A 27185-nucleotide genomic window follows, 5' to 3' on the forward strand; every position below is an offset into this window, starting at 1 on the left:
CACTCCTTGTTCCTTTTTTTTGCACACTGCAAAAAATATCCACCTCAATAATTAATTTGAACTCCGGTTTGAACTCCGGTTAGTCGATTCATCTAAATAAATAAGTCGCAACAGACCTGAAACCGAGTTTATTAAAACAAATAATGTGTCAAGAGAAAATTACGCATTTCAGAGCGACTGTGCGCCTCAGTGAGTCGTAGGGACGGACATTTTTTACAGTGCAGGACCGCCTGTCTCTGCCCCTCCTGCATCATCTGCCTCCCCGCGCTGCTCCGCCGCCGAGCTTCTCTCTTCTGTGTCTCACACAGTTTTCCAGGAGGACCAGTCCCTGTCAGACTCCCTACACACACACCCCAGCACGGACAGCTGCAGCGCCGACCAACAACCATGGCTTCACGGGACACTACCTCTCTGCTCGTCGGACTTCTGGTCCTGTTTTACACCTGGGGAGGTGAGTGACCGAGAAATGTTTGATACCCGACCCGCGCGACACGAGGGGTTTGGACTGTTGGAGATGGGACATGAGATGGAAAGCACAGATAGACGCGTGTAAAACATCACGAGACAGAAAAAACTTAGTCATGAAAGTAGCAGTAAGTGTAATGTTCAGTTTACAGTTGTTTTATCTTGCACGGACATTGCCTGCTGAGGTGTTGGGACTGAGCCAAACAAGTGGAAATTCAACTTCTCATCATTTAAGGAACCTTTCAAGGGAGCTTAAAAAGGTCTCAGGTCATCTCCCTGCAGCCCTGTCAGGTCCCATAGGTGCAGCTCCTGTGTACACTGCATAGCTGTGATACTGCACAGTCCCCTCTTGCTTACATTACTTTAAGAAAAATATCTTCACACACCCATGGGAAAACCTTTCACACACTGCGCCCTGTGTTGTGACCTGTATGTGCTGACATGTTTTTTTCAGGTCCTCACACGAAGCACATTTTAGAGGTGAATGACTTTAATTAACCTAATCAAAAAATTAAAGCAGGGGCATGGGATTCTGTTCAACATTGGAGGTGGGTGGGGGGGCCACATGAGAAATGGAGTTTGGGGGTCCTCCTCCAGAAAATTTCAAACATCAGACACTTGGATTTGTTGCATTCTGGTTAAGTTTTTGCTCCAATTTGTGACTTTTTTCTCAAAATTTAACATTTAATTTCACAATTCTCAAATTTGTGTTACGTCCTACAGCTTCCTCTGTTTCACATAAATACAAAAATACAAATCTGCATCTGTTAGGGATGGGAACCACCAGAGGATCCGTATAAGATATTATCACGACACTTTGGTCACTTTAGTCATTATTGTGGTTTTAAATATGTTGCGATATGCTGAGTATTGCAATTAAATTGCAATTTATTACCTTTTTTCAGCTGTAAGTTATGTCCCCAAAGGAAAACTTTGTCAGCATTTGTTTTATCTAATAAGATAGTTTTCAGTGTGTTCATCTCACTTCAAAAGCAACTGATAATATTATTCTAGTAGGCTACCTAAAGTTTAATTTGCATTTGCACATATTAATAATTTAAATAATTAAAAAAAAAAGATACTTGGCACTTTATGATGATACGATATTGTCACGATACTTTAGTCACGATATTATCGTGATTTTAAATATGTTGCGATATGCTGAGTATTGCGATAAAATATATCATGATATATTGCGATTTATTACCTTTTTTTTCAACTGTAAATTATGTGCCTAAAGGAAAACTTTGTAAACATCGTTTTTATCCAATAAGATAAATTCCTCAGTCTGTTCATCGCACTTCAGCCATTTTTTTGCTTGCTACTGTGTGACGATATATTGCCACACAGAAATATCGCAATACTATGCTGTATCGATCCCCCCCCCCACACCCACCCACCCAGGGTATCTATGTATGGTATGAATGTCTTTTAATATTACAAAGATAAAAGTCCACTTTCGTGGCCCCTGCATCTGCAAGGAATCTACACCTATACATGACAGTACTGCACACCAACTTGAAGGCTGTAGCTTAGCGACACCAATTCAAAATGTGTTGTATATTATATAATATATAGGTCATGTTGAAATGGATGTGCCACTTTTACGCCTTCTTTCTCGGTCTGAATGCATTTCCTTTGCAGGTTGTGTGATGCGTGAAAAATGGAGGAATGTGAACTCTTTTAAGTGCAAAATTTTGAAATATTCGTGCTGCTATTTCCAGTCCATGCTGTGAATAAACAAATCAGGCTTGCTGGACATGTCTACTGTAAAATGCTCTAAATTAAATTATCATAATAAGACATCATACTTTGCTGATTTCCATGGTAGCTTGTTAGGGTTGGTTCGAATAGTTTTCCGCATGTATTTTTAGCCGCCGACATCCACAGAAGTCCGGTTGTAGTCACGGAGCTCTCCGTCTGCTTTCTGTCAGCTCTTGTCTGTGATCGAGTGGCTCAGTGCTGCCCGGGCAGCAAACTATGTTCCTGTCACACACAGAAACATTCAGTCAAACACATTCCTGGTCAGATCCAGCTCTCTCTGCTCAGGTTTAGAGTGTGTAGCAAAAGGAAATTAAAAGTTTCGCTTGAGCAGTGTATCACCTTGTTTATGGTTAATCAGACTACTTTAAATCAGCTGCTTGAGACTATAATAAAAGAAAGTTGGATGGCAGCCTGTTGGATGCATGATGAGATGCAGATGAATGTTTATTTTTAGAGGAGAGCGTGTGAGTGTAGATTTATACGTGGAGGTATGTGGGTGAGAAGGGCACGGCACCCTCTGCTATCCACATTACAGTTTCCTTTTAAAGAGCATTTAATTTTGTGTCGGTGTGCCTTTACTTGTTTGTTTAAACAAGACAGTTCAGTGTGCGCTCCCCCTCTCCGTCCTCAACCTTCAACCCTTCCTCTCTGTGAGCCGGGCTTCCCTCCTCTCCCGCCCTCCCTCTCTCCTTACGTCTTTACCTTTCCTTATCCCTGATTGTGCTCCACCACGTGAACCTTTCCCCGCTCGTCCCTGTATTGTGCTGATCTCCTGTTTAAGTTCAGCCTGACCATTGTGTGTGATCACCTCCAACTCTCTCTGCTCTTATCAAGCGCGCTCCCTGACCTCTCCTTCTCTGGTTATCTTCAGGCCTTGTGCCGGTGTCCTTCGCCTCTAATCCATATCTACCCTGGCATTCATTAAATTATATTTTTTACCACTTGAAGAAGTACACAAGGACACAAAGCTTTTCAAATTGGTACCACATGACCAGAGAAAGCAGGGAAAAGGGCTGTGGCTTTTGCTTTTGCACAAGAGGTGGAAAATCTACAAATACCAGAATGTACTGCGCCACAAGGATTCACTACATGCTTCCGCTGGTGTATGATGATATAATGGGAGCTTGGCTGTTTTGACACAGGAAACAGTATGGCAGACGGCAGGTAACCAACGATCCAGAGTTACAGTTAAACAGTGAGCTAAAAAAGTTCCTGAAGACATCTGAGGAGAGAAATAGGCAATACAGTACTGTTTAGTTTTACAATTAGGTCTGAGTTTGAGAGAGAAAGGGGGACTTTCACTCTCTTGATCTGCTTCCATACTCTCTGTGCCCGTGGTGGCGGGCACACAAAATGCGGAAGTACAATCTGTAGTTCGTGCAACAGCCCTAGAGTCAGCGGATTTGTGCCGAGAGATAAGCAGGGAGATCTGGGTGCTGGTGAGATGGAGGGGAGTTTACCAGAGTTCATTTACACACACCACCCACACTGTAATGATACAGAGCTGGTTGAAGATCGGTAAAGTATCCCTTTAGGCATGAATGTATGACATTTCACTCTGAAATCAGTCAGTAGACCTTCTCTGCAAAGCTGTTTCCAGATAGTTAGAAGTCTGCCAAAGATGTGAATCTCTCAGCTGTCAACAATACAGAGAGTGCAACAGCCAATCAATTTTAGGCTGCAGAAAACTCTTGATTACTCTTGATTAATTGATGAGTAGTTTAGTCTTAAACATTGTCAAGAAATTGTGAAAAAAATACACATCACAACTTCCCAGAGACAGATATGCAATTGTTTTTCTTTATGGCTGAACAGTCCATAAAACAAAGGTTGTATTACTCTCATATAAGTCAAATAAAGGCAGAATATGTTCACATTTGAGAAGCTGAAACCAGCAGATCTTTGGCAGTTTTGCTTGAGAAATGACATCAGATAAACCTCTTGTTAACTGACTAGTCCAACAGTCTAGCTCCAGAGTCTCTTTCCAGATTTATTCAAAGACAAGACAGTAATAGAGTAACAAGAAGCAGCGTGAATGGCAATTGGAAAATATCAAATCTAAATTTGGACAATCAGCTATTTCCACAAAGGGCTGTCGACTCTGGGACACATTACTGACTGAAATCAAACTGATTACAAATTTAAAACTTTACACAACAAAGGTCAAGGGCTGGCTAAAAGCAAACCAGAGCTGTAAGGGGTATTAGTGTAAGTGTATTGGTGTGTTGTGGTATGTGTCCTTAAGTATATGTATTGTGGTATGTGTGTAGTGGTATGTCTGTTGTAGTAAATGTATTGTGGGATGTGTTGTGATGTATGTATTGTGGTATATGTCCTGTGGTGTGTGGATTGTGGTTGACTTCAAGCTATGTCATTTGCAAACAAACTGCTGCAATGACTCTGTGATCAGCCCCCCCCCCACCGTCTTTAGTGGTTCTCATCTCCAGCATTGGTTTGTTGACATCCACACAGACCTGCTGCATCTGCGAAGACGCTCTGTTTGAATACACGCACATGTATGTGCACACGCAGTACGACTGAGTGCGATTGTGTCCTTGCCAGATCTCCATCACCAGCCCCCAATGACATCAGGGGAAAGACGGACATGCTGTTGCACTGTGGCGGTGACCCTCGATAAGGATACTATTCACTTCCTGTGACATCAGCCAATCAAGCCGGGCCAAAGAGCAGCCACATTAGACCTCGCTCATTTAAAGGTCATCGGTTTCTGCTGCGGCTGAGGCGCCGTGCTTCGGTTTCATGTGCTCGAAACAACTGCAGCTCTTCAGAAGAAGCGAGCTGGTCATGGACAATAAATGGCGTTGTTGTCTTTCAACCGCAGCATACAAAATTGAGGCCCAGTAATCTGGCAGATGATCAGCAGAGCAGAGCGGGTTTGAAATGGGAGTCGCTAAATTCAGATCTCTCTTCCGGCACTTATCCACAGCAAGGACATTTCATTTCCATGCATTTGTGCAGAAAATGGAGTTTTAATGTTTTGGATCTTCCTCTGTACCTAAATTTCTTCAATCATGGAAAGTAATTTAAAAATAAAAAACTCTTATTCATTGCAAACAGACTACAGCAGGATACATTCATGAATTTCTGACAAATATATTACATTTATTCCTTAATACATCTTCATAACCCACTGATGGAAATAATCACTGTGCCCCTAAACCAGGTCCTTGTGCGGAGAAAGTTCGTCACAGGCATGTGGTGTCTTATCTTTGTCCTGAAATGAAGCCTTGAGCTGTTCGAGCGCTCTGTTTATGTGTTCCCATGCAACACACTCCTCAGGACACGGCACAGAAAAGGAGCAGTCCGCCACTGTTTTTGATCTCGTGCTGTGACGGTGCAACATCAATCTGACGATGTCTAAAATTGTTTTGGTGAATTTACGGTTGTTAGGATTAGTGAAACATAATCCAGATCCCCAGTGAAACCTGGAAAGGAAACAGCACTAAGGTCCAGAGAATATCAGTCTTGTGGCTTAGAAAAGTGCAGTTAATTTAATAGTGACGACAAATGAACTGAAAACAACAGGAAATCCTACACATATATCTTTACAGTTGTTGGCACAGAGGTTTTGAGATCGCCTCGTACTTTTAAAGGATCCCAACTGCTGGATGTAAAAATTACAATGAATAGACCTACCTCCAAAATAAACCAAAGCATTGATGCTATTGGTGTGAACTGGTCAACATTAGTGGTGTGACCTGTCTCTGCTGTAGCATTGAAAAGGTTACAGTTAAGGTCCTGAACAGTATGATATGTAAAAGGAGAACTTGCAGTGTTTGAATCAAGGATGTCTTCAAATGACTGTTATTCAGTTAACCACTGACAGTACTTTTGACCAGTTATGCATGTTAGTCTATAGGTTAATTTTGCTACTCTTCAGGTTAGTAGTAGTACTAGCACTATCTTCTACCACAACAAAGCTAATAAGGCTGCTAACACTGTTCGGACCCATGGTAGTGGGACACGGTTTGCAGTGAAACATTTTGTCGATCAGTGGGCACCCTATTTCAGCATGTTAATGTAGCCAGGCGCCTGCCTGTCAGCAAAGCCAACAGAAAATAAAATGGATCTGGAGGGAGCTCGGAGTAGAGCCGCTGCTCCTTCGTGTTGAAAGGGGTCAGTTGAGGTGGTTTGGGCATTTGATCAGGATGCCTCCTGGGTGCCTCCCGTTGGAGGTGTTTCAGGCATGCCGCACTGGTAGGAGGCTCCAGGGCAGACCCAGAACACGCTGGAGGGATTACATATCTCATCTGGCTTGGGAAGCGTTGTTGGGGAGAAGGATATCTGGGGTGCTTTGCTTGGCCTGCTGCCTTGAATAAGTGGGTGAAAATGATTGGATGGATAAAATTGATAAAAGATGTAATGCAAAACATTAAAATTTCACCCCCTCTAAATTAATAGTGCTTCAAAATGTTACCGCGAGCCTTGCCTGAACCGAGAGTTGAGCCTGATAGGAGGGGCCAAATTTGAATGTGTGTTTACAAACAGCAACTGGAAAATCCTCCAGACCCTACCTTTAAAGGAAAGGCCTCTTGTATTACATGTCATTCCGTGTTTTTTCTCTGGTAATAACTGGTAAATTAACCATTTACTTACTGTAACAAGTGTCAGGCTATCAAAAGCAAAATCAACCAAAATTGGCATCCCTAGCTTGAATGAAGAAAAAGTAGATCTCTCTTCGTCAACAGAAAAAAGGAATTTCTGAAAATTCCTATTTTGTCAGCTACAGTCAGATGTTTATAGACATCACAGTCTGACATTGCCGTGTCAGTTTCAAGACTTCTGCTTGTGCTACTGTTAAACTATGTTATAACATGTCACATAAACATTTCACTGGTTTTATAGCCCACCTCACGGGACTGGACTTTGTTGTTCCCTCCCTGCTTATGATCTGGTTTGACCTGCTCTGTCAGTTTGGCCAATGATGACATCAAGTGAAATTTAGTGTCCCATTACCCTGTAATCCATACAGTAATCATCGCTTGTGGTCACAGCTGTTGCTGTGCAGCGAAACGTACACAGGCTGGCTTTAAAAGATCACAGTAAGATTTTTACTGTGGTAATGCTGTAACCTTATAATAGATATTGGCGACAATGTCGAGCCCATGGTATTAGAATCAGAGTCAGGATTTGTCTTTAAGATTTACCGCTGAATATCACAGACAAAAGACGTAATTATACCAAACCTTTTAGACAAAAGTTCAGTATAAAGCTTTAGAGTAGACAGAGGTCTTGTGTGATAACCTATTTTCCTGCCACTAGTAGTTTGTTAATTAAGAGTCAAACCAGATTCTGTTCATTTCATGGGTTTGTGTGTCAGAGTGTCATGGAGAAGGTATTTCCTGTCTGATTTGTTGATGAGGGTCCACCATTACACATGTCCGTAATGGATTTGTTAGTGTTTCTAGTGTGTCCCCAAACAACCTTCTTATCTGTTTGAGGTAGACTGTCAGACTGAGGACAGCGTTACGCTCTCACATGCAGATTCACAGTCACTGTCAAACAAGAGTTTTAGTGCTTGAATAAATCTTTAATACCTCTTCACTGTTGTTGGCACTGTAGGGTTTCAAGTGTAACGTGAGGAAATTGAAATATTGTTAATTTGTCGGTGGATTTTTGATTGTTGGACCATGAAAGCAGAAGAAAAGCTGTGTTTTTTTTTTATGGAAACAGTGTTTTCCTCCAGTGTCTCCCTGCTGAGCCATATAATGGGTTTAGGTGTTGCACTTGGGAGCACAAATTGTAGAAGCAAAGGGTTTCCTTTTACTGTTTGATCTTCCTATTGATGCAAATAACATCCATTATCACCATTACCTGGGTCAATATCGCAAACCAGTGATGGAGAGGGTGTGTGTGTGTGTGTGTGTATGTGTGTGTGTGTGTGTTGGGGGGGGGGGGGGGGGGGATTTTACTGGTGGAGAAAGCTCCCAGGGCTTTGTGCTGTTGTCATCGGGGCCATTTTGTGTGCGTCCGCTGAGTAGCAGCTAATGATTGTTTGTATAATGTAGCTCGGGCAAAGAAACATTCTGCAGCCGAGCCGTGTTGAATGATATCTTAATATCAACACTTTTTGTTGCCAAAGCTAGTGGTCTAACACTTGTTTACTGTGTAAAAGGAAGGAAGGAAGTTAGTTTTCGGCCTTGTTCAGTGTTGTATTATCAGAACAAAGAAAAATGTCCCAATGAAAAATATTTTTTTGTTGGATACATGTTGGCTTGAAATGGGCAAACATCTGCAATGAAAGTGGTTTTGCAATCGCCACTTTAGTTGCTTTCAGAAAATACAGATTGTCCTGATATGTTCAGTTTCAATGTTTTTCTCAAGACAGTTTGGTTTCATAAGAAACACAGCACCAGTGATGCCCAACAGAAAGCCCTAACACAATATCAGCCTTGTCTGCAGATGTGCAATGAGGCATTTCATCTGTAAGTCATACTGCGGGGCCTCAGCACACATCGGACAGCTTCACTGTACTCTGATGTATTGCTCTGTATTTGACTGCAGGGTAAATCCATTCATATCAGGCAGTTTAGAGATCACCTTTAGCCAGCACAGCATCAGAAGAGCCAGCCCTCCTCTGACTGTTACCACTTACTGCTCCTCTAACAGCCTTTGAAGTTCCTTGATCAGACGGACAGCTGCGTACACCTGGTGCTCTCGCAGGCCTGACAACACACACATACACACACAACACGTGTCCACTAAGGTCAGCTCACTGCTGCTGCTTAATGATCTGTTGTCATCATGTGTTATTTTTGTTAAAGCAGGGTTACTGTTTCACTGCTGGTGACAAACTGTGGAACATGGCTGTCTAGATTATCTCCAACCAACATGTTACATCTGTATAGTTGAAAAGAATTTAATTATTGGGGTTGTAAACATCACACCATCCCAGCTGCAGAGCTCAGATTCACTGGCTGTGAATGAGCTGAGAGAAAAGCATGGAAAAAGTTCTTCAAGGTTTGGGATGGTCCCTCTACCGACCTTAGATAAGTTTGAATTATAGGTATTGTAAGACATATTTAACCCTAAGGCTAAAAGACAACATCCCTTACAGTCAAATCCTTGCCAAATGACTCACACAATGCTGATTAAATCCGCATTTCGTCTCACCTTTTCCTTTTCCTTGTCAGACAGCTGAATTAACTTCCTGAAAAAGGGGGGTCAATCGTCGAGGACACTGGCCTCATTTGTATCTGACATTTACTACCACCTTAAATTTTCTCCACCATCTTCCTGGTGAAATAAAAAGAAACATTTGAATACTGAGTTGGACATTTATTACCATAGCAACGATTTAAGCCTCAAAGCATTCAGGTCAGCCCTGTTTTGCAGTTTGGTGAGGTTGAGGTAACCAAACTTCTTGCTTAGATTTAGGAAAAGATCATGGTTTGAGTTAAAATAGACTCTTTCACAGTGTTAACCACGTGCTGTTAGAAAGGCAGAAAGTCCCGAAGGCTTTATTCTCCAATAAACTCTTCTCTGTTTGGCACTGCTTTTCATTTTGTTTTCTCAGTGCATCATCTGTTGGTGCATCATTCTGGTGTTTTCTTCTCATATTCTATATGATGACAGTGTGAAATATTGAAGACAAGGGTCGAGGCCATATTGATGGTGCAACAGCTTTGAATGTGGCGGGAGGTATAATGTAAATCAGGATGCTCCAGATAAAAAAGAAACTCAGAGGAAGGATTGAAATCAAAAAACGGATTTGGGAGAGTGCTCCAGGGGGTTGGGAGATGTAGCGAGCTCAACTGCAAGAATACTTTGAAAGAATGCGTTGATGCTTATTTAATGCTTATCCTGTTCGGGGGTTGTGGGGGGGCTATTCCAGCTGACACTAGGCGAGAGGCGGGGTACATCCTGGACAGGTCGCTAGACTATCACAGGGCTGACATGTATTGACAGTGTTTGCGTAATTACTCTCACTGCCAGAGGTGGGGGACAAAAGTTTTGCACTCTAGCTTTAAGTAATGCCGACCGTATTAATTGAGTATACCACATGTGCAATGTACTTAATACATTTTGGCAGAAAGTCTTAAAATGATACCAATTAAAATCATCATACCAGAATCACAAAATCTGGCAAACTGTCTTTCAAACCAACCACACAAAGCTTCTATTGAGTTCGCATGAATAATGAGGTTTTGTAATGTGCATCTTGGACCATCAGACCAAGATGCACCCAAACTGCTGTTCATATTTTGGAATATCACACACTTGAAATGTTAACTTTGATATTTGGCAACCTAAGAGAACACATGCAAAGTCAGAGACACCCTTGACTGTTGAAAGGAGAAGTTTTGAGAGATAATTTGGATCAGTGATGAGGCTGCTGCAGCACGCTATCTTTAATGCACAGCCTCTGCCCATTTAGACACAAGTATTCTCTGTGGCAGTGCTGTAAGTATTTATAGAGCCACTCATTTAATTAATGATGATAAATTAGACTTTATTGAATGTGTTGTTCTGTCTACGTCCTGTTTACACATGGCCTTAGACACGGTCACGCCTGATTTACATGCATATTTCTGAATTTATTTATTTATTTTTTTTTGCGAGTCCCTGTGAAAACACTTTTAAAAAAATATTAACACAAGGCAAATGAGCACGAAGTATAAAAGCCTCAGCACTGGGAAAGTATGTGGCTTTAACAGGAGCTGCTACCTGATCCCTCAAACAACCAGAAATTGAGCCAAAAGAGGAAAAGGTCACTACTAAACCCCATGCAAACTGGGACATAAATCACATTAAAAGCCTGTCTTGTTTGGACGACACTAGCAAAGCAGGAAAATTGTAAAATTTCCCGTAATGACCTGTTGCAGCGAGAAGGGTTAAGAGGTCAGTCTGGTGCTTTCAAAGCCACTTGAGTCAAAATGAATGAAAATACAAACAGGATGAAGGGTTTTGTTGCATGTACTGATGCTTGGTTGAGTGTTTTGAAGGTTTGAACCTTGTACGCTGTGTAGGAAAGCAGGATGTAGGCCTGTTCTGTCCCTAACGTATTATCTTTAGAACACAATTCACAAGACAAGTATTTCAGAACTGTTTATGTGATCCATTTGGAAGTCATTTAGAAGTCATGGAGAGCTGCTTTTATTAAACTGGCAAGTGGAAGAAAGCTGATATGCAGTCCCTATCAAACTGTCAGGTCCTGTTTGGGTGAGGCACCAAGCCCCTAGTGGTTCAACCCTGTGTGGTGCTACACATGAATATAAAATAGAGAGCAGATATGGATGGAGACAGCATGAATGTATCACTTTAACATAATGTCTTCTTTTGTTGTAAATGTAATATGTATAGTTGCTCTTTATTCATCCAGATTATCTGTTAGACTTCTGCAGACTTGAGAGCAGCGAGGTTACTGTAATGATAATAACTCAGTGGGATGGCTTGCTAAATTAAACTTGGGTCACGGTTGAAACAACAAACCAAGCCAAACTGTCCAATGTTGTATCAGCCCTGAAATAAACTCCAGACCTCCAGCGGGTTCTTTTTCTTCAGACAAAATTGAGAAAACTCTCATCAGCCAAAAACATCAACATTACTCAGGCGGTCAGTGAGGAGAGTCCTGTGATTATGTAAGATGTGCTGGAGAGGTGCAGAGTGTGTGCCAGTAGGTCAAGGGCTGAATGAATGATTAAAAAATTAGGTGGGTTTATGCCTTTTGAAATTTCTTATTAAGATTGTCTCTTACAGCAGGGCAAACTCTAAATAGATATGTTTGCAACTTTATATTTCTCTTTCCCACAAGTGTGTGGTTTGGAGTTTTGGTATGTTTGTCTGGCTCACTTTGATATACAGAAGTAAGAACTGTGGTTTGGCTTTTTATAGCGTCTGAAAGTGGACAGATCAGCTGTTTGTTTAAGAATAGATGTGAAGAAGAGTAGGTTGTAATTTTTAACACAGAGGAACAGCTTTGAATGATTTCTATCAGTCATTAAGCCTATAGAGGAGTAAGCTTTGCATTTTGGTGTTTTTGTGGTGACCAAGCCGGCTGAAGGGGATAGTTTTCCATTTTCAGTCTTGGCCAATCGATGAGCAGGGTTTTCTTCTCATGCTTTTTTCTTCCCGGTCAGTGGTCGTTTCGGGCAATACCGCCCCCAAACGAGCAGCTGTTTTAACTGTGTGATGTTCTCCAGGCGGTTTGGTCTGCTTTAAAAAGTGCAGTGTGAAAGTGAACCGAACCAGATGTAGGTGTGAAATATTTTGGCATTCCCCGCCCAATCGAACTGAGTCCCCCGGGCTATCCTGGTGTGAATGCGCCCTCACAGTAGCCCAAATGAACCATACTAACCAGGCAAAGGGACCTGGATTTGTTTTAACCAAACCAAACAGGTTAGGTGTGAAAGCACCCTCAGGATCCAGACAGCTGCCCTTTACTGGTGTTAATGCGGCAGCCCGCAGGAGGGAAGCAGCTTTACGAACACTTATGAGCAGCTTTTTGATATAAAGAAACGGCTTGGAGTCCGTTTGTGGTACAAAAATGTATTCAGAAGATTTAACACAGAGTTACGTTGTAATTCAATCCTAAGCAGTAACTTTTCAGGTTACCTGAATGGTCATTCAGCGTCTCCTTAAGTTTGAACAAGACTTGTCAATATTGGATGATTCTGCAAAACCCCAGATTAGCTTTAAGAACATTTTTTACACCCAGTGACTAATTTATGTGAAAATTCTGGCTTTATGCTTTATCTGCACAAGGCAGCTATGGCAGGGTCAATCTTAGTGAGTGATTGTGGTTATGACGAATAAACAATGTATTGTTAGGGTTAGGAAAGTAAAGCCGTGGTTACGGATTGTGGAAACATTTTGGTCACACTTACAGTCCCCTGCATGAAAGTCAGACTTGTTGCACACCTATCCCAACTCTTACTTATTGCCTTGTTACATTAGGAACACACTACTTTCTGCATCAGGGCTGACCCTTGGCAATAGACATAACTCGTTGGGTGCAGAATTATCCAGTTTGGTTGAAAGTAATTCCTCGAGATACTGAGGTTTACCTACAAGAGAGATGCACAATAAAACAAGCAGGCTAAAACCAACCTGACGGCCTAAAGATGTGGGTTTCAGTGGCTGCTAAAAGCTGCAGTTATTGGACATTATGCTGACTGTCTGTTTACCACAGCAACCATATAAATAGCATTTTATCTGTATGCATATCAAATCACAATGTCACAAGTGGATACAGTGCATTGATCTATGTACAGTTACTGTTCATGCTTTCAATAAGATTTCTTCAGTAAATGCTTTGATTGTATGAGCAGCTCTATAGGAAGCAATGAAAGCATTTGCCAGTTTCAGTCTATAGGGGACAAACGTTTGAGATCTGGCATTTTTGTCTTGGAAATGGCTTTTTTTTTCTTCCTCTCTTTCAAAGCCTGTTTAGTGGCCCCCAGACGAGCCAGCTGTTGCTTTTTGTCAGTCACACTGACTCCGATGTCAAAACGCTGGTTTCTACATGGTGGTTTGGCTTAAAGAAATAGTGATCATTCTTAGGAATTGCGGGGGGGTTTACCAAAATGTTGAAATCGACACCAGTCACACTGTCAGATGGGATAAGGGATGTGTGATATATGGGCCGTGTATGTGTCATAAAATACATCTGGGTAAAAATTCATTAACTTCACTGACATTGCACAACTCATAAAAAATCAACGAGTAATTTATGTCCACTGAAACCACAGAACTATCACATGGCAGTTGCCACTCTGTTGTTGTTGGTTGTCTGAAGTGTACACTGTCTGCACTGTTTGATAAGATACAGTTATTGTAATGAGCTTTTTTGTTAGTGAAACAGCATTTCCATTTTCATTGAGTTTCTGACTCAAATTTCTGTCTCAGCTTGATAGTCTACTGTGAATCACCCTGACACCTGAGAAGATTAAAGCTGTGCATGCATCATCCTGCAACCAGCTGCTTTAACTCCTTAAAAACAAAAATCTTGGTCGTTCATACAGCGTCTCCACCCTCCTCTCCCGATCTGTTGTTTTTAATGAGGATGATGAGAGCTGACGATGTTTGCTCCAGACTATTTAGGGATAAAATATGGTGAGATTATATGACCCAAATTAAATTTGGATGTGATAATACAGCGCTGCTTTCCACAGGGTCCATACAGACTGCACAAACAAATACCTCCACATGACATAGGGAGACTCTTAAAGAACATGAACTCTAGTTGCTCTTATATCACATGTTGAATGATGGTCTGTCACTTAAAGGCATATTGTGCAGGTTACTGTTTGCAAGCACGCTCGCCACTAAAGGTTAAAAACACCCCGGAGGAACTCTCGTTTGGTGTTTCGTTTAGCTATAATTGTGTTTTATCAGTGCTGTGTGCACGATTATGGTAGCTTCCTCTTGGATGTGTGCTCATGCTTACGGTATGGTCCCTGGTCGTCACCTTTTCAAAAAGACCTGACATCACCTGCACGCTCTCGGGGAACTAGGGCTGTGCGATATGGCCTGTAAATAATATTGTAATATATTTGACGGCAGGTGCTGTGGTTAGTGTTGTTGCCTCACAGCAAGGTTCGTGGTTCAAACCTCGGGTGCTGAAGCCCTTCTGTGCGGAGTTTGCAAATCTCCCCGTGTGGGTTTTCTCTGGGTAGTCCGGCTTCCTCTCACAGTCCAGTAAAGAATTGTTACAGTAAAGTTAATCAAAGCAGTACCTCTAGTCCTTTTATTCTGAAGCAGCCGGCTCGTCTCGGGCTGGAAGTGTTGATGCATTTGGTGTGAACCTGAAGCTTGTGATATAATCGTTTTAAACATTCTAAGTGGAACAAGCTGCGATACATCTAGAATAATCAATATGTCACCCGTCTCTTAGGGGAACACACCTAGAATCATCCTGAATGCAGCAAAATAAGAAAAAAATAAGTCTGTATCTGATGGAAATGGTATAAAGTTAGGTAGAGCAAAGGAGACATGAAAGATTGAGGCTGAGGGAGTTTATGTGACAAGGTCTCGGGCCACTAAGATGTTTTAAAGAAACTTAGAAGTCTCTCTTTATCTGATCAAATTTGCTCAAAGGAGAGAGGCTTTTAAACATGAGCATCCGCAGAGCTGCAGGACATCCAGCCTGCAAATCTGTGATCCTGGAAAGCATCAATAAGACGTTAATGCAGCAGAATACGTAATAAGATAAACAAAGCCAGTACCTGAGGAACTGGTATCTGATACTGATAAGATGGTGACAAGATGAGGCTCCGAGGATGGGATTGAATTTTCATAGATGTGGGAGATGTGGTTTCCAGACTTTGGCATGCTAAGCACATGGAGTAAACTAGTGTAAGGATTGCTGTGTGATTGATTTTATCCCGCATGATATACGGTCAAGTGTGTTCATGAGAACAGTTTATAGCATTGAGGAGTAAAACCAGGCATGTGCTCTAGATCTGTGATGTGAAACTGAGCGCTGATTTGAAAGCAGAGCAGAGAGGGAGACTTCAAACTCTCTCAGTGCTAAGGGATGTTTTTGTTTCTTTTACTTTGGTGGCCAGAACACCACAAAGACATTCGAACTGATGTTAACATTGTCAGAATTATTATCTAATGTGTTAGTCTTATAAAATGTTAATTTGTTGGTGTGAATAAAGATCATTGATTAGCAGCAGTTGCAGCAGAGGAATGCAGAATCCATGGACATGTACTCCATCACTGGCTGCTGCACTTTGATTTCTCGTCTCTTTTCATTCTGACACGGTGATTTATGTGCTTCTTCTCTTTTCCTTTCAGCTCCGAGGTCAAACACACACAGAGCCCTCTCTGTCCCTCTGCTAAGTATTGCCAATGTGAGAAAAACACTCACTGCCCGGCCGAGGGGCCTCTCCCTTTGCCCTCTGGTCTCTTTTGCTTTTTAGTGTGATGGAGATGAGACCCCAGCGCTGCTCATTTACCAGAAACCGTTACTGCAAAGGGCTTGCTGCTGGGCTAGTGACGAGTGACACTTATATTACTAATAAACCCATCATCTCTCCTCCATCTGTGGCTAGAGGTCCAGTCAAAGTGGGATTTATGCCTCTATGTCAAATTGATGCGTGCCCTACTCTGTAGCCTGACGTGCACTTTCACAGAAATGTAACTTCACATCGTGGTGATGCAGACCTCCTATCTATTTTTGTAAGCTGAAACCAATTCCCTCAGTGGATACAAAGCTTTTAATTACTTTAATTTCACAATAAAGCCTCCACAAGATAGCATTTTAAGTCTTGTGTGTGATTTATTCTGGCTTCATATCGGTAGAGGAAATCCCTTTTTGTCGCTAGGCTAATTTATACAGGGCTGCCAAGTTTCAGAAAATGACAAGAGTGAGACTTTAGTGTCATGACGTGTTCGAAAAAAATTTGGCCTTTTTTAACATCAATTTGGCCTGTTTTAACGTCGATTTATACCTTAAGACTGATGTCCTCACCTCCATGCCAGCGGCTCTCCCTGCACTGTGGCCTCCTAATGCTAGTTTTACAGTGGTTCTCAAAGTGGATTCCAGGGACTCTGTGGGTTCCTTTAGGGGGGTCTAAATTGACCCTTACAAGGTCTGTAACTCTGACACACACACACACACACTGAGACTAACGAGTCTCTTTTTCAACTGTGAACTGGCCAAAAGAAGAGGCAAATAAATGTTACAAAGCTCTGCAACAAATACAGGACAATGATAGACTTATAGCAGCCTTAAAACAGTAAATATTAACTAGGAAACTCAAGGAGAAACAGCGAATCAACAGTGAACAAAATTGGGTAGTTACCTACCGTCCGTCTTCTAGCAAGCAGGAGAACGTCGAGTGGGTTTTAAATGTCAGCGCTGTTGTGTGTGAAAGAAAGTTAGAGTTGCCAAGACCCGCCTTACGTTGCTTCTGATTGGTTTATATTGCGTGGTGCCTTCCTTGGTTGGTTAGATTTAGGCACAGAGGACTGATGGATTGGTCTGGGATTGATTATCTCGGTCAGTCAATCAGAGTTACTCGAACTACGGCAAGCCACGAGGACCAAAGTTTATTATCATTAAAAAAATAAATATAGAGTATTGAATGGGGAAATATAAGCGTGAGAAATGTCAAGTGTGGCGTGTGGTGTAAGAATGGGTCAAATTGCGTGACTGTCACACTCAAAGCGTGACGCTTGGCAGCTCTGTTTATACAATGTAAAATGCCATAGGCTTGTGCCAATAACGTTAGCATGTTACTTTGGTTTGCAAAATGTGTTTAGTATAAGACAGTTGTTTTGTTGGCGAACCTTATGAGCAGAATTTTATAACGTTACCTTTGTTAAATGTTGCTGTTTTCCCTGGCTTCATATGAGTAGAGGAAAAGTCTGCCAGCCACTAGGCTAATTTATACAATGTAAAATGCCATAGGCTTGTGCTAAAAAAAATTAGCATGTTGTATTTGTCTGTGAATGCTGCGAGTTATAGTGAAGCCGATATGTGTACTTGTTTGAAATTGTTGCTGTTGAGCCATGTTTAATGTGTGTTTAATATGTTTTGAATCACCTAAACTTGACAGCACTTCACAGAAACCTCCGTCGCCAACTAGTGTTTTGGAGGTGTAACTGCAGAGTGACACAGACACACCACCGCGCAAGTATAAATGCTCACAACGGTATAGGACATGTATGTACCCAGCAAGCAATAGTCGTGATTTAAACGTATTGGCTATATTTAGCTCCGATTTAGTCTAGCTACATGTAACCCAAATCTAGCCGATTTAATTTTGAAATTGATTAAATGTAATTTTCGCCATTGCAGATGGCGTGCAGTATGATATTCAATCACGTATGGAGAGTCAACAGTAATTAAAATATGTTTATCTCCATTTTTTGGGCATGGTCTCTACATAGCCGTATAATTGATGACGTCTGCACTTTGGCTATAGCTCGGCATCTACCAAATTTTCACTGACAGCCCAAATTCAGCCGTGATTTAGCCTAGATGTCAGGTCTTCATGTAGACGGCTATTAGACGTTTTTTAAACCAAAAAATGCTTGCTGGGTAGGCTACAGCGTAGGCTCTGCATAGAGCTGACGCACAAGTATAAATCCCGCTTAAGGCAGGATGATTTGGATCTGTGGTGGGTCTATATTTCTGTGTTTTCTTAAGCTGCACTTTGTGGACCTGTGTGTGCTACTGTAGATAGATGCTAGAAAGAGAAATGGCAGAGATTTGAGCTTGAGGGAGAACAAAGCCTGAGCTGATCCTTGAATCTGAAGTTGTCCTCTGGGAGCTGCACGGGAACAAGTGGAGACTAGAGGCCTGTCAGGATCTCTGTCTATTCTCTGATAGTTCAACACCCTGCTTAATAATACATGTTGTTTTCCTGAAATAATGCTCGGCACAGATCTAATGCACATTAGGATCCTTTTAACCTAATGCAGCCTGTCAGGCCTCAGCCATGACACTGTGCCGCTGACTCCACAGAGCAGACGGATGTATTTGCTGTGGCCACACAGTGTTTCGTTACAGTGGATCACTGTTGGCAGTTAACTTTTATGGTTTGCTCTCATCTCTGGCTTTAGTGTTTGTCTATAGGGTTATTAAGGCCTAAATTAATAAAGCAATACTGTTCTTTCTCTTCTGACGAAACTGTGATTACGGAGATATCTTTTTATGTCTTCGTTACACCAGATATTCAGTGGAACGTAGTCTGATATGATTTGATTCAGATTCATTCTTGTCATTTTATTCAGCCTTCTCCAAGAAAAAAAAAACACGTTTGATGCAGTCAAAAGAGATCATTGTTTTCGTCGCTCCATTCCAGAAACACCCGGAACATCAGATCACAACATGTGAGATATTTTAAATCAATCTTTGTATTTGTCCTGTGATCAAAAAGCAAAGCTTTTGGCAATCGAAGCATGTGAGCAGTAGATGAGTTCACATCAACACTGATGTTGTTTTTGTAAAAAGCTGAGGTGACGTTAGTGTGATTAAGAATACTTATCTTTCAGTCAGTCTTCAGACAGTTTGCACAAAGTACCACTTTAATTTTTACACATGGATCCTTTTCTGTACTGGGGATCTTAACTTGTGCAGCCAGTATCTAGAGCAGCCTTAAATGGTGTCTTACCTCCACTGTGATGTTTTAACCATTAACACAGGATGTTGTGGCTAGACACAACACAGTGAGGGATTATTTATTCATTCATTCATTCAACTATAAACCAGTGGGACATCAGCTAGGAAGAAAATAGAGTAGTGTTTAGAGGATATCTATGTCCAGAGATGTGTGATAGTTTTAATTAGAGCAGCATGAAGTGACCTTTCAAGTGCCAGTTTCATGAAAGGGTATCAATGTAATGGGTTATATTGATTCATTCATTCATTCATTTTCTGTAACCGCTTATCCTGTTAGGGATCGTGGGGGGGCAGTAGGCGAGAGGCAGGGTACACCCTGGACAGGTCACCAGACTATCACAGGGCTGACACATAGAGACAAACAACCATTCACGCTCACATTCACACCTACGAACAATTTAGAGTCACCAATTAACCTGCATCTCTTTGGACTGTGGGAGGAAGCTGGAGTACTCAGAGAAAACCCACACGTGGAGAACATGCAAACTTCACACCCTGGGTTTGGACCTTCTACCCTGGATTCGAGCCAGGGTGGCGGGTTCGAACCATCAAACTATCAACTATCACACCATTTGCCTTGTCTTGTAACAGTAGCACTTTTTCAAGAGTGATTTTAGTTTGATCTTGATTTTGGTGCAGATACTTCCATATCAAACACACACACACACACACACACACACACGTTCACAGACTCTCACACCTCTGTGTTCACAAAGGTAGTCAATCGATGTCTCATCATGAGAGAGCCGTTAACGATTTTGCAGTTCATTATTGGCTCTTGCAGTGCCCACCAAAAAAGGAGAGAGCTGCTGCTGCTGAGTACTTTATCCCGTGAGTCAATGGGTAAAAAGCTTTCACTGTGTGTGTTTGTGTATCTACAATCTATCTTTAGCCATAATATGCCAGCAGCAAGCAACGTACATCTCATACTTGTGAAGCCATGTCATGGGACCTCTCTCTCACTCTCTCTCTCTCTCTGAGTTTCTGTACCACCCGTCACAATCAGCATCGTACAAAAATACCATCCCTGTTGGCCTTTCCCATACTTCCAATGCAGCTTGTGTTATTTTACTCCTGCCTGCTCACAGAGTGGCTGATACGGAGACCATTTTGTCGTCTGGGACGTGGGAAAGAGGATGGAGGGGGCGTTTGTACCACTATGGGAGCAGGCAGGAGGAAATGGCCCACTGAGATTCACACACACACACACACACACACACACACACACGCACACACACACAGACATAGAAATGCAAGAAGGAATAGATTTGTGAGATTGTGAAAGTAATTTAACAATGTTTTTTTTAAATTATGGGAGTCATAGCTTTGGACACGGGAAGCTGACCGCATCCCACATGAATTCAGAAGTCATATACTGTACTCATACAGTGTGCGTGTGTGTGGGCATATCAAAATAGCTGAGTGTGGAAACTAAAGAGGAGTTGGTCTTGTTGCCAAGTTGTTATCAAAGGCTGGGGAACATAGTGATCTCTTTTTTGAGTATACAGTAACTGCAGAGGGAAGACCAAAGAGCTGCTTACCAAAGAGAGATTAGCCTCAGGTCAGTGAACCTGAGCTGCTCCTCGCAGCTGAAGACCTGCGGTCGGATCTTCACAGCTGTGCTCTGAGACTGCTCACAAATGATTTTGATCTCAGTCCAGAACTCTTCCAGCAGCCTGAGACTCTTCATCATTTAAGGTCTTTTTTAAAACACGTACAGAAATGGCCAAAATGTGGGGTGAAACATAAAGTTGAATAGAGCCTTTTCACTGTAGATATTTGAATTTTTTAAACACAGATGTAACAAATAAAATTATTATTACTGCTGCAACAGAGCCGTAATTATTGTTATTAGTTCCAGCTTTTCTTGGTGTGACAAGTGAAAATGTCTTCTGTGAAAGGAGTTTATGGACGTGAGTCATTAGGAATTAATGAAGACCAAGCATGCCTACGGGTTGTTACTCTAGTTTACATCATTGTAACATGAATGGCTTTGTCAGTAGTTTCCTAAGGATTTATTATATAGTTACCAATTGTTTCAAATGCATTCAATCTATGTTTTTTTTAAGGGTTGCATAATAGAATAAGTGTGAGAACCACTGGAATTAAGTGTAGTTTAACAGGTTTATTGTTGTGGTGGATTGAGGGATAGATTCTAGGAAGTCACTGCAGCTATCTGAAAAATAGTCTGGTATATAACTCCTGTAAAACCACAACTTAGTTTAGTTTTAATACTTTGGTTTATGTACAGATTTAACAAATGAGACATAACGTTCATTGTAACCCTTTTCAGCCAAAATCAGTGCGTGTGTTCAGGGTTTTTTAAACACTGGAGAACCTGTTAAAAGTAGGTGATAGACTGTGATAGACTGCTTTCCCATTGCCAGTGAGCTAGAACTGTATTTTGACTGTATTTTGTGGTGGCCTGTCATTGCATTGTGCTGGTAAGTTCGTACGATCAAGTGTCAAGTGGCTGTAGCTGCTTAATACCCAAGACTACCACAGAGTAATTTGTTTTGGAAGTGAATGTCGATCACAACCTCTCCCATCAAATACAAAAGCCAGATGTTTGTGGGTTTTTGTGCAGTGGGAAAGGGTCTTTAGTGACCTTTTTAAAGGTGCTGGTAGGTGGATTTTGTTACCTTTGGACAGAGCCAGGCTAGCGGTTTCCATGTTTTCAGTCTTTCAGGCTTCATGTTTATCATACAGACATTAGAGTGGCATAATTTTGTCCTCTTAGGTCCCTGACACACCAAGCTGACAGCTGGCAGTTGGATTATATGGCAGTCAGTGATTGTCTGTCCGCACTATTGGCACAGTTTGGCCCTTGTTGGCTGTTTTTCGGAGAATTCACCATGTTGAATCAGTGTTCGAGAGGGCGGAGCCCGTTGTTGAGTGAAATCACTGTGATTGGCAGTTCAGCTCAGTGCATGAGAAGATAAATCTAAGTGAGGAAAGTAAACAAATGGCTTAAGTCAAGACGTCGTGAGATTGAAGCAAACTTGTAATGGAAGGTACAAATATTTTTGTAGCCATTGAGCTTTTTAGCAGAAACGATACATAATTATTTTATATTGTAAGCTAGCATATGGTAAATAACCTTTGCTCTTACAACATTGGGTTGTGTTGCTAATGTGCTAACTGGCCAACTGGCGTCTTGGATCTGTCCTCTCAGTCTTCGAATTTCCCTTTTTTAATGATGAATATGGACTGCCCCACTTGCTGGTATGGAGAGTTATTTCCTCTTGTGCAGGTGCAGAATGTTTGTGTTAGTTGGCCGCTGGCTGTAGACTGTGCAGTGTGTTCAAGGGCATCTTTTGGCGGAGACATGAGCAATAGAAGTGACACAACAGTCGGCCTTCGTTGCCACTATTTTTTTGATGTCTTTGGTCTGCCGTGTGTCTGGGTCTTTACTCTCGGCAAGTAATAAAACACTAATAAGAGCAATTTTAAGAGAATTGTCCGCTATCCCAATACAATATAGGTGGATAAAATTTAATTTGTGAACACTTTTTATGGGAGTTACTTTATACTGATGAAACTGTCAACACTTTTCAGAGGGACTATGTGTTTTTTGTGTTTGCCAGAGTAACAGGGACACTGTTTTTGGAAATGCTGTGAGAGAACACAAAGAGAATGGGCTTATGAAGAGACCCATCCAAAACATCATTGCCATTCTGTTGTAATGGTTGTGAGGCAGCAGAGATCCCCTGAAAGATGGACTGTAGTCTGGCGTGCTGAGAACTGAGCCAGGTCTGATCTTTGCAACAGGTGGTGTGTTGAAATGGAATATAGCGTCAGATCACCAGGAGAAATCAGAGAGCGACATGACTCCCTCCCTATCTCCCCTGTTGTGTGGTCCACTCTGATCCTCTCCACTGTATTTACATTCTTTGTATCCTCCGTCTCCTCTGTCTTTTGGAAATCGTTAATTCTGATGGCATGTTGAGTGGATACTGCTGGCATTCGGCTCCAGCACCCCGGGGATCAGTGAGTGTGTGCGCCTGTGTGTGTGTGTTAGGGAAAGTGTCTGGCAGGTCACTGTGACAAGTTGACCTTGTTTTCTCTCAGGCATCGTGGGAATGTGCAGTTTGGTTGCTGCAGCTGCCACCGTCTATCTCATTGTCTCTGCACACAGCAATTAAAACATCACCTGAACCCCCCACAGGCTCCACACAGAGGAGCCCTCCGCATGCCTGTGCACAAAGTAATTAGGTTGCGTCTAATTATTATTTGTGTTATGAATAAAACTGTCAGTCTTTCTTTGATCTGTTGATTCATTATCAGTCTACAGAGACATCAGAAAGTGGTCAAAGGGAGTATCCTGATGGTCCGAGATGCGTACCATATAACTGTTGGACAAACAAGCTGCAGAGTTTCCCCCAGAAAAACTTTTAGGCCAGGTGACACGTGTCTTTTTGTGACAGGGGCCAGCAACAGACTGACTTTCAATTTTAATGTTAACATGCAGCTAGTTAAATTCTTAAATTTTGATGTGTAAAAAGTACCATTTGCCCTCATGTGCATGTGTAATATGATGCAGAATTGGTGTTTATTCATGAGTAATTGAAATAGGGGCAAAACAAGATTTTGCACAGGGCTTCTGAAAAGCTAGAAACAGCCCTGGTAGGTGGTGTGTTTACTGGACAAGATGCAGCTGTCATGGGGAGAAGTGCAGCATGTTGCCAAGGACAAAATGTGATCAAGATATCTAATTGCAGCCTTATGTCCCATAGGGGATAGAAGGGAGTCAGTAGGTTAGAAAGTGGTCAATGTTAGTGACATGATTTTAGTTGTTATGGAGTTTTGACTCTTCGTAGTTAATGTGACGGCACCGTTATCGTCAGCTCACTCACTGTAAATGCAAACGTCGGCTGAGCTAACCCTGAACTGAACATCCAGTAAGGCACTGTGTTGGCCAGCCAAATACATGCAAGCGCATATTCCTGGTAGATTACGTTGTAATATGTGTGATAATCTATAAAGCTTCCCTTTGGAGTTTTCTCAGAAACAAAGACAAGTTATGTTTACAACCAAACGGAGACTGACTTAAAAACTTTGCACCACAGCACAACTAGAGAACAAAGATTTACCACTGTACCTTAATTTTGAGATGGTGGAACCAGCATCTATTTGACATTTTCTTTAGTAACAGACTTCAGTGTATATCAGTATTGTTAGTGATTATTTTCCATCAATCAAATCAACTAATCAATCAACTTTCTTATCATTTCAGCATTAATCAAAAAGGTAGGGCTATTCCAGACTCGGTATTATGTCAGTGGAGTTGTATGTGACTGATCAGTGGGCCGTTCAGGGTGACAGAGATGTTCATGTAATACGGTAAACAGGCCAAGTTAGCCCTCTAGCTTGTAACCACCTAGCTAATGCATGCTGACCATGCTAACAATGGCTCGAAAAAGTGTAACAGCATTTTTTGCCGACACTAGATGTTAAACAAAAGCCAGAGACTGTACTGTTTTAAGTTTCTGTGAGCTTTTTAGCAGAAGGCAAGAAATAACATATCTGAGCAGATAGCTACCTCTCTTCCTCCATCTGGGCAGCTGTCTCACTCAGACTCACACTGGGTCTGGGTCTGCGGCTGCCTGTACCGGAGAGCAGTTTGAAAGTTAGGAGTACTGACTCGTCAGCTAAGCATGTTGCACACTGACTGACAAACAAACAAACAAACAAATGACTGCTTGGCTTGAAGAATCTCAACACAGGTTTGAATCTGTGATTTTCAGGGGGCAGCCCTGCTCAAAGGTTTGCTGGTTCAGATTTGTTTACCATGCACGCTGAGAATTACATCTGGTTTACCAATCTGCACTCGTCCTATCTTGACTCATCCACACCTAAAACTCCTGTAATTCCACAGAGTCCAGTTTCTGGCTGCTATTTCTGTTTGGAACCGTTGGCCCGTCCTCTTCAGGAGAGTTACTGTATGCAGCCAACATAGCGGGCATCGAGCCATCACTCAGCCCAAGGTCGCAGCAACAAGACTGGTTTTAGAAATGCCTCCACCTGATGAAACCTCCTGTTGTAAAGGTCCCTAGAGTCTGCATTAATAAATGGCAGCCTTGATAACTGATAACAGATAAAACAAGCAAACAAGATAAAAAAAGAAGCATGCATGTTTCAGAAAAAAGAGTAACTCTCAGGGAGGAGTTTGTGGTAAGATGCCTAATGGGCAGCGTTGTGTACTGTGGATCAAAGAAGTTTTGAATTCTCAGCAGAATTACAGTTGACAAGATTGTTCGATTGATCTTTAAAAATGCCGTAAAAACAATCTTGTAACAAAGTAATGGCTGCAAGTATCATGTTTATTTATTAGTTTCTGCTGTAGAAAAATCTGTCATTCTTTTATTTGAGTGGCTCATTCATGACTTTATAAACGCTGCTGCATGTTGAGTTTGTGGAGAAATGTTTCCGCTGTGCCAGGAGCTGTGTGGGGCATTCATAACTCACTGAGAGTCCGCTCTGAGTGCCTGATTAAAATCAAGAGCCCTATGTGGTGTGTGTGTTAAAATGTCTTGGGGTGCGTCATGGGACTAATGTGATTGATGAACGTGTGACAAGGCCTTCAGTGTATACGTTTTCAAGAGTTTCTCATAACATTCCTTTGCACCATTTAGCCAAGCCAAGTTGACCCAAACTAAGTGGGGCTACTGTTCTGGCAGTGGATCTTTGAAGGGGGACAAGAATTTGGCTGTGTCTGTCCATCCCTCAGATATGTCTGTGAAGATTCTCAGTTTTCCAAGAGATAGGATCTGCTGTGTTTGCTTGTCAAGACCAGATTCTCAATGACCAGTGTCCCTAAGTGTTTTCTTGTGAGCTTGAACCCAATTTTTCCCTTAACTTAGTTTTAATTTTGAAAAGAAGAAAACATTTTTATACTCAATATACACATATTTATTCTGTGTGTTTTGGGTTAAAATGGTTTTAGCAAAGGCTGAGATATCCTGACTCAAGCTTCAAAATCACCGGATCCTAGAATTCCCCCAAATGCAACTTGATAGCGTCTTTTGTCAGACCCTCTTTGGCTGGTAAATGCCCTACCAGCTTGTAACACAGGCTTTCAACATGATGAGATAACCCCAATGACATCATTAAGGTCATTTTCTCAGACTTTAGAAAACTCTCTGGTTGCCACCGAATAAGGGGGGGTCAGCAAACTTTCCATTCCTTTTTTTAACTCACTGCATTTTATCATTCTGTGTCCCCTTTCTTAATTTGGAGGTTTCTGTGGGTTCGCAGCACGGGCAACTCTTTATGAGTTCTTAATTTCCTCAGCAACAGTTTGTGGAGTTTGAATGGTGGGGTGGAGAATCAATCAGATCGGATCAATAGATGAGAGGAGCAGCTGCTGCAGAGGCGAGTGAATGCAAACTTTAAGACCCAGCGCATTAAACAGTTACGGTCCACTTTCACTGTGCGAGGCGTTCTGCTGCTCCATCTGTGCCCAAAGCTTTTCGCCCGGACAGTGCAATACAATGAATAACGGAACAGTACATTATTCCAACTGCGCTCTTAATGATGGGCCAGCTCCAAATATAAAAAATCAATATGTTGCGGCAGATGTTGTTGTCTTGGCGGGCTGCCACAAATAAATGAATGTGTGGGGAACCCTGCTGGCATAAGCTGAAGTTATATGATGCTCGCAATATTAAAATGTGCACCTTTGACATTAAGTGAAAATTGTTTTGCTACATTTGCACTTAAATATTTGATGTAATGTTTCATGCATTATGTATTTGTACGGTATGCAGACTGAGCTGTTTGTGGTCCGTTTTTCTATCTAGACAGATCGATAAGAGATGTTTGAAAGATAAGAATCCAACATTTGCAAGGCCATACC

At 41.8% G+C, this 27185-nt stretch overlaps 1 protein-coding gene across 3 annotated transcripts in view; it reads left to right on the forward strand.

Annotated features, from left to right (window-relative positions):
• Positions 1-257: 257 nt before the first annotated feature.
• Positions 258-27185, forward strand: part of mcamb (melanoma cell adhesion molecule b) — a 52359-nt gene continuing 25431 nt past the window's right edge. For 2 of the 3 annotated variants that reach the window (XM_049576060.1, XM_049576061.1), the window contains exon 1: positions 258-451. In XM_049576060.1, coding sequence (XP_049432017.1) covers positions 388-451 — 64 coding nt within the window. In that variant the 5' untranslated portion in view covers positions 258-387. The remainder of the gene's footprint in view (positions 452-27185) is intronic. The other variant, XM_049576058.1, reaches the window with a different exon arrangement.

Source organism: Epinephelus fuscoguttatus, linkage group LG5 (genome assembly GCF_011397635.1).
Source record: "Epinephelus fuscoguttatus linkage group LG5, E.fuscoguttatus.final_Chr_v1".
NCBI classification, from domain to species: domain Eukaryota; kingdom Metazoa; phylum Chordata; class Actinopteri; order Perciformes; family Serranidae; genus Epinephelus; species Epinephelus fuscoguttatus.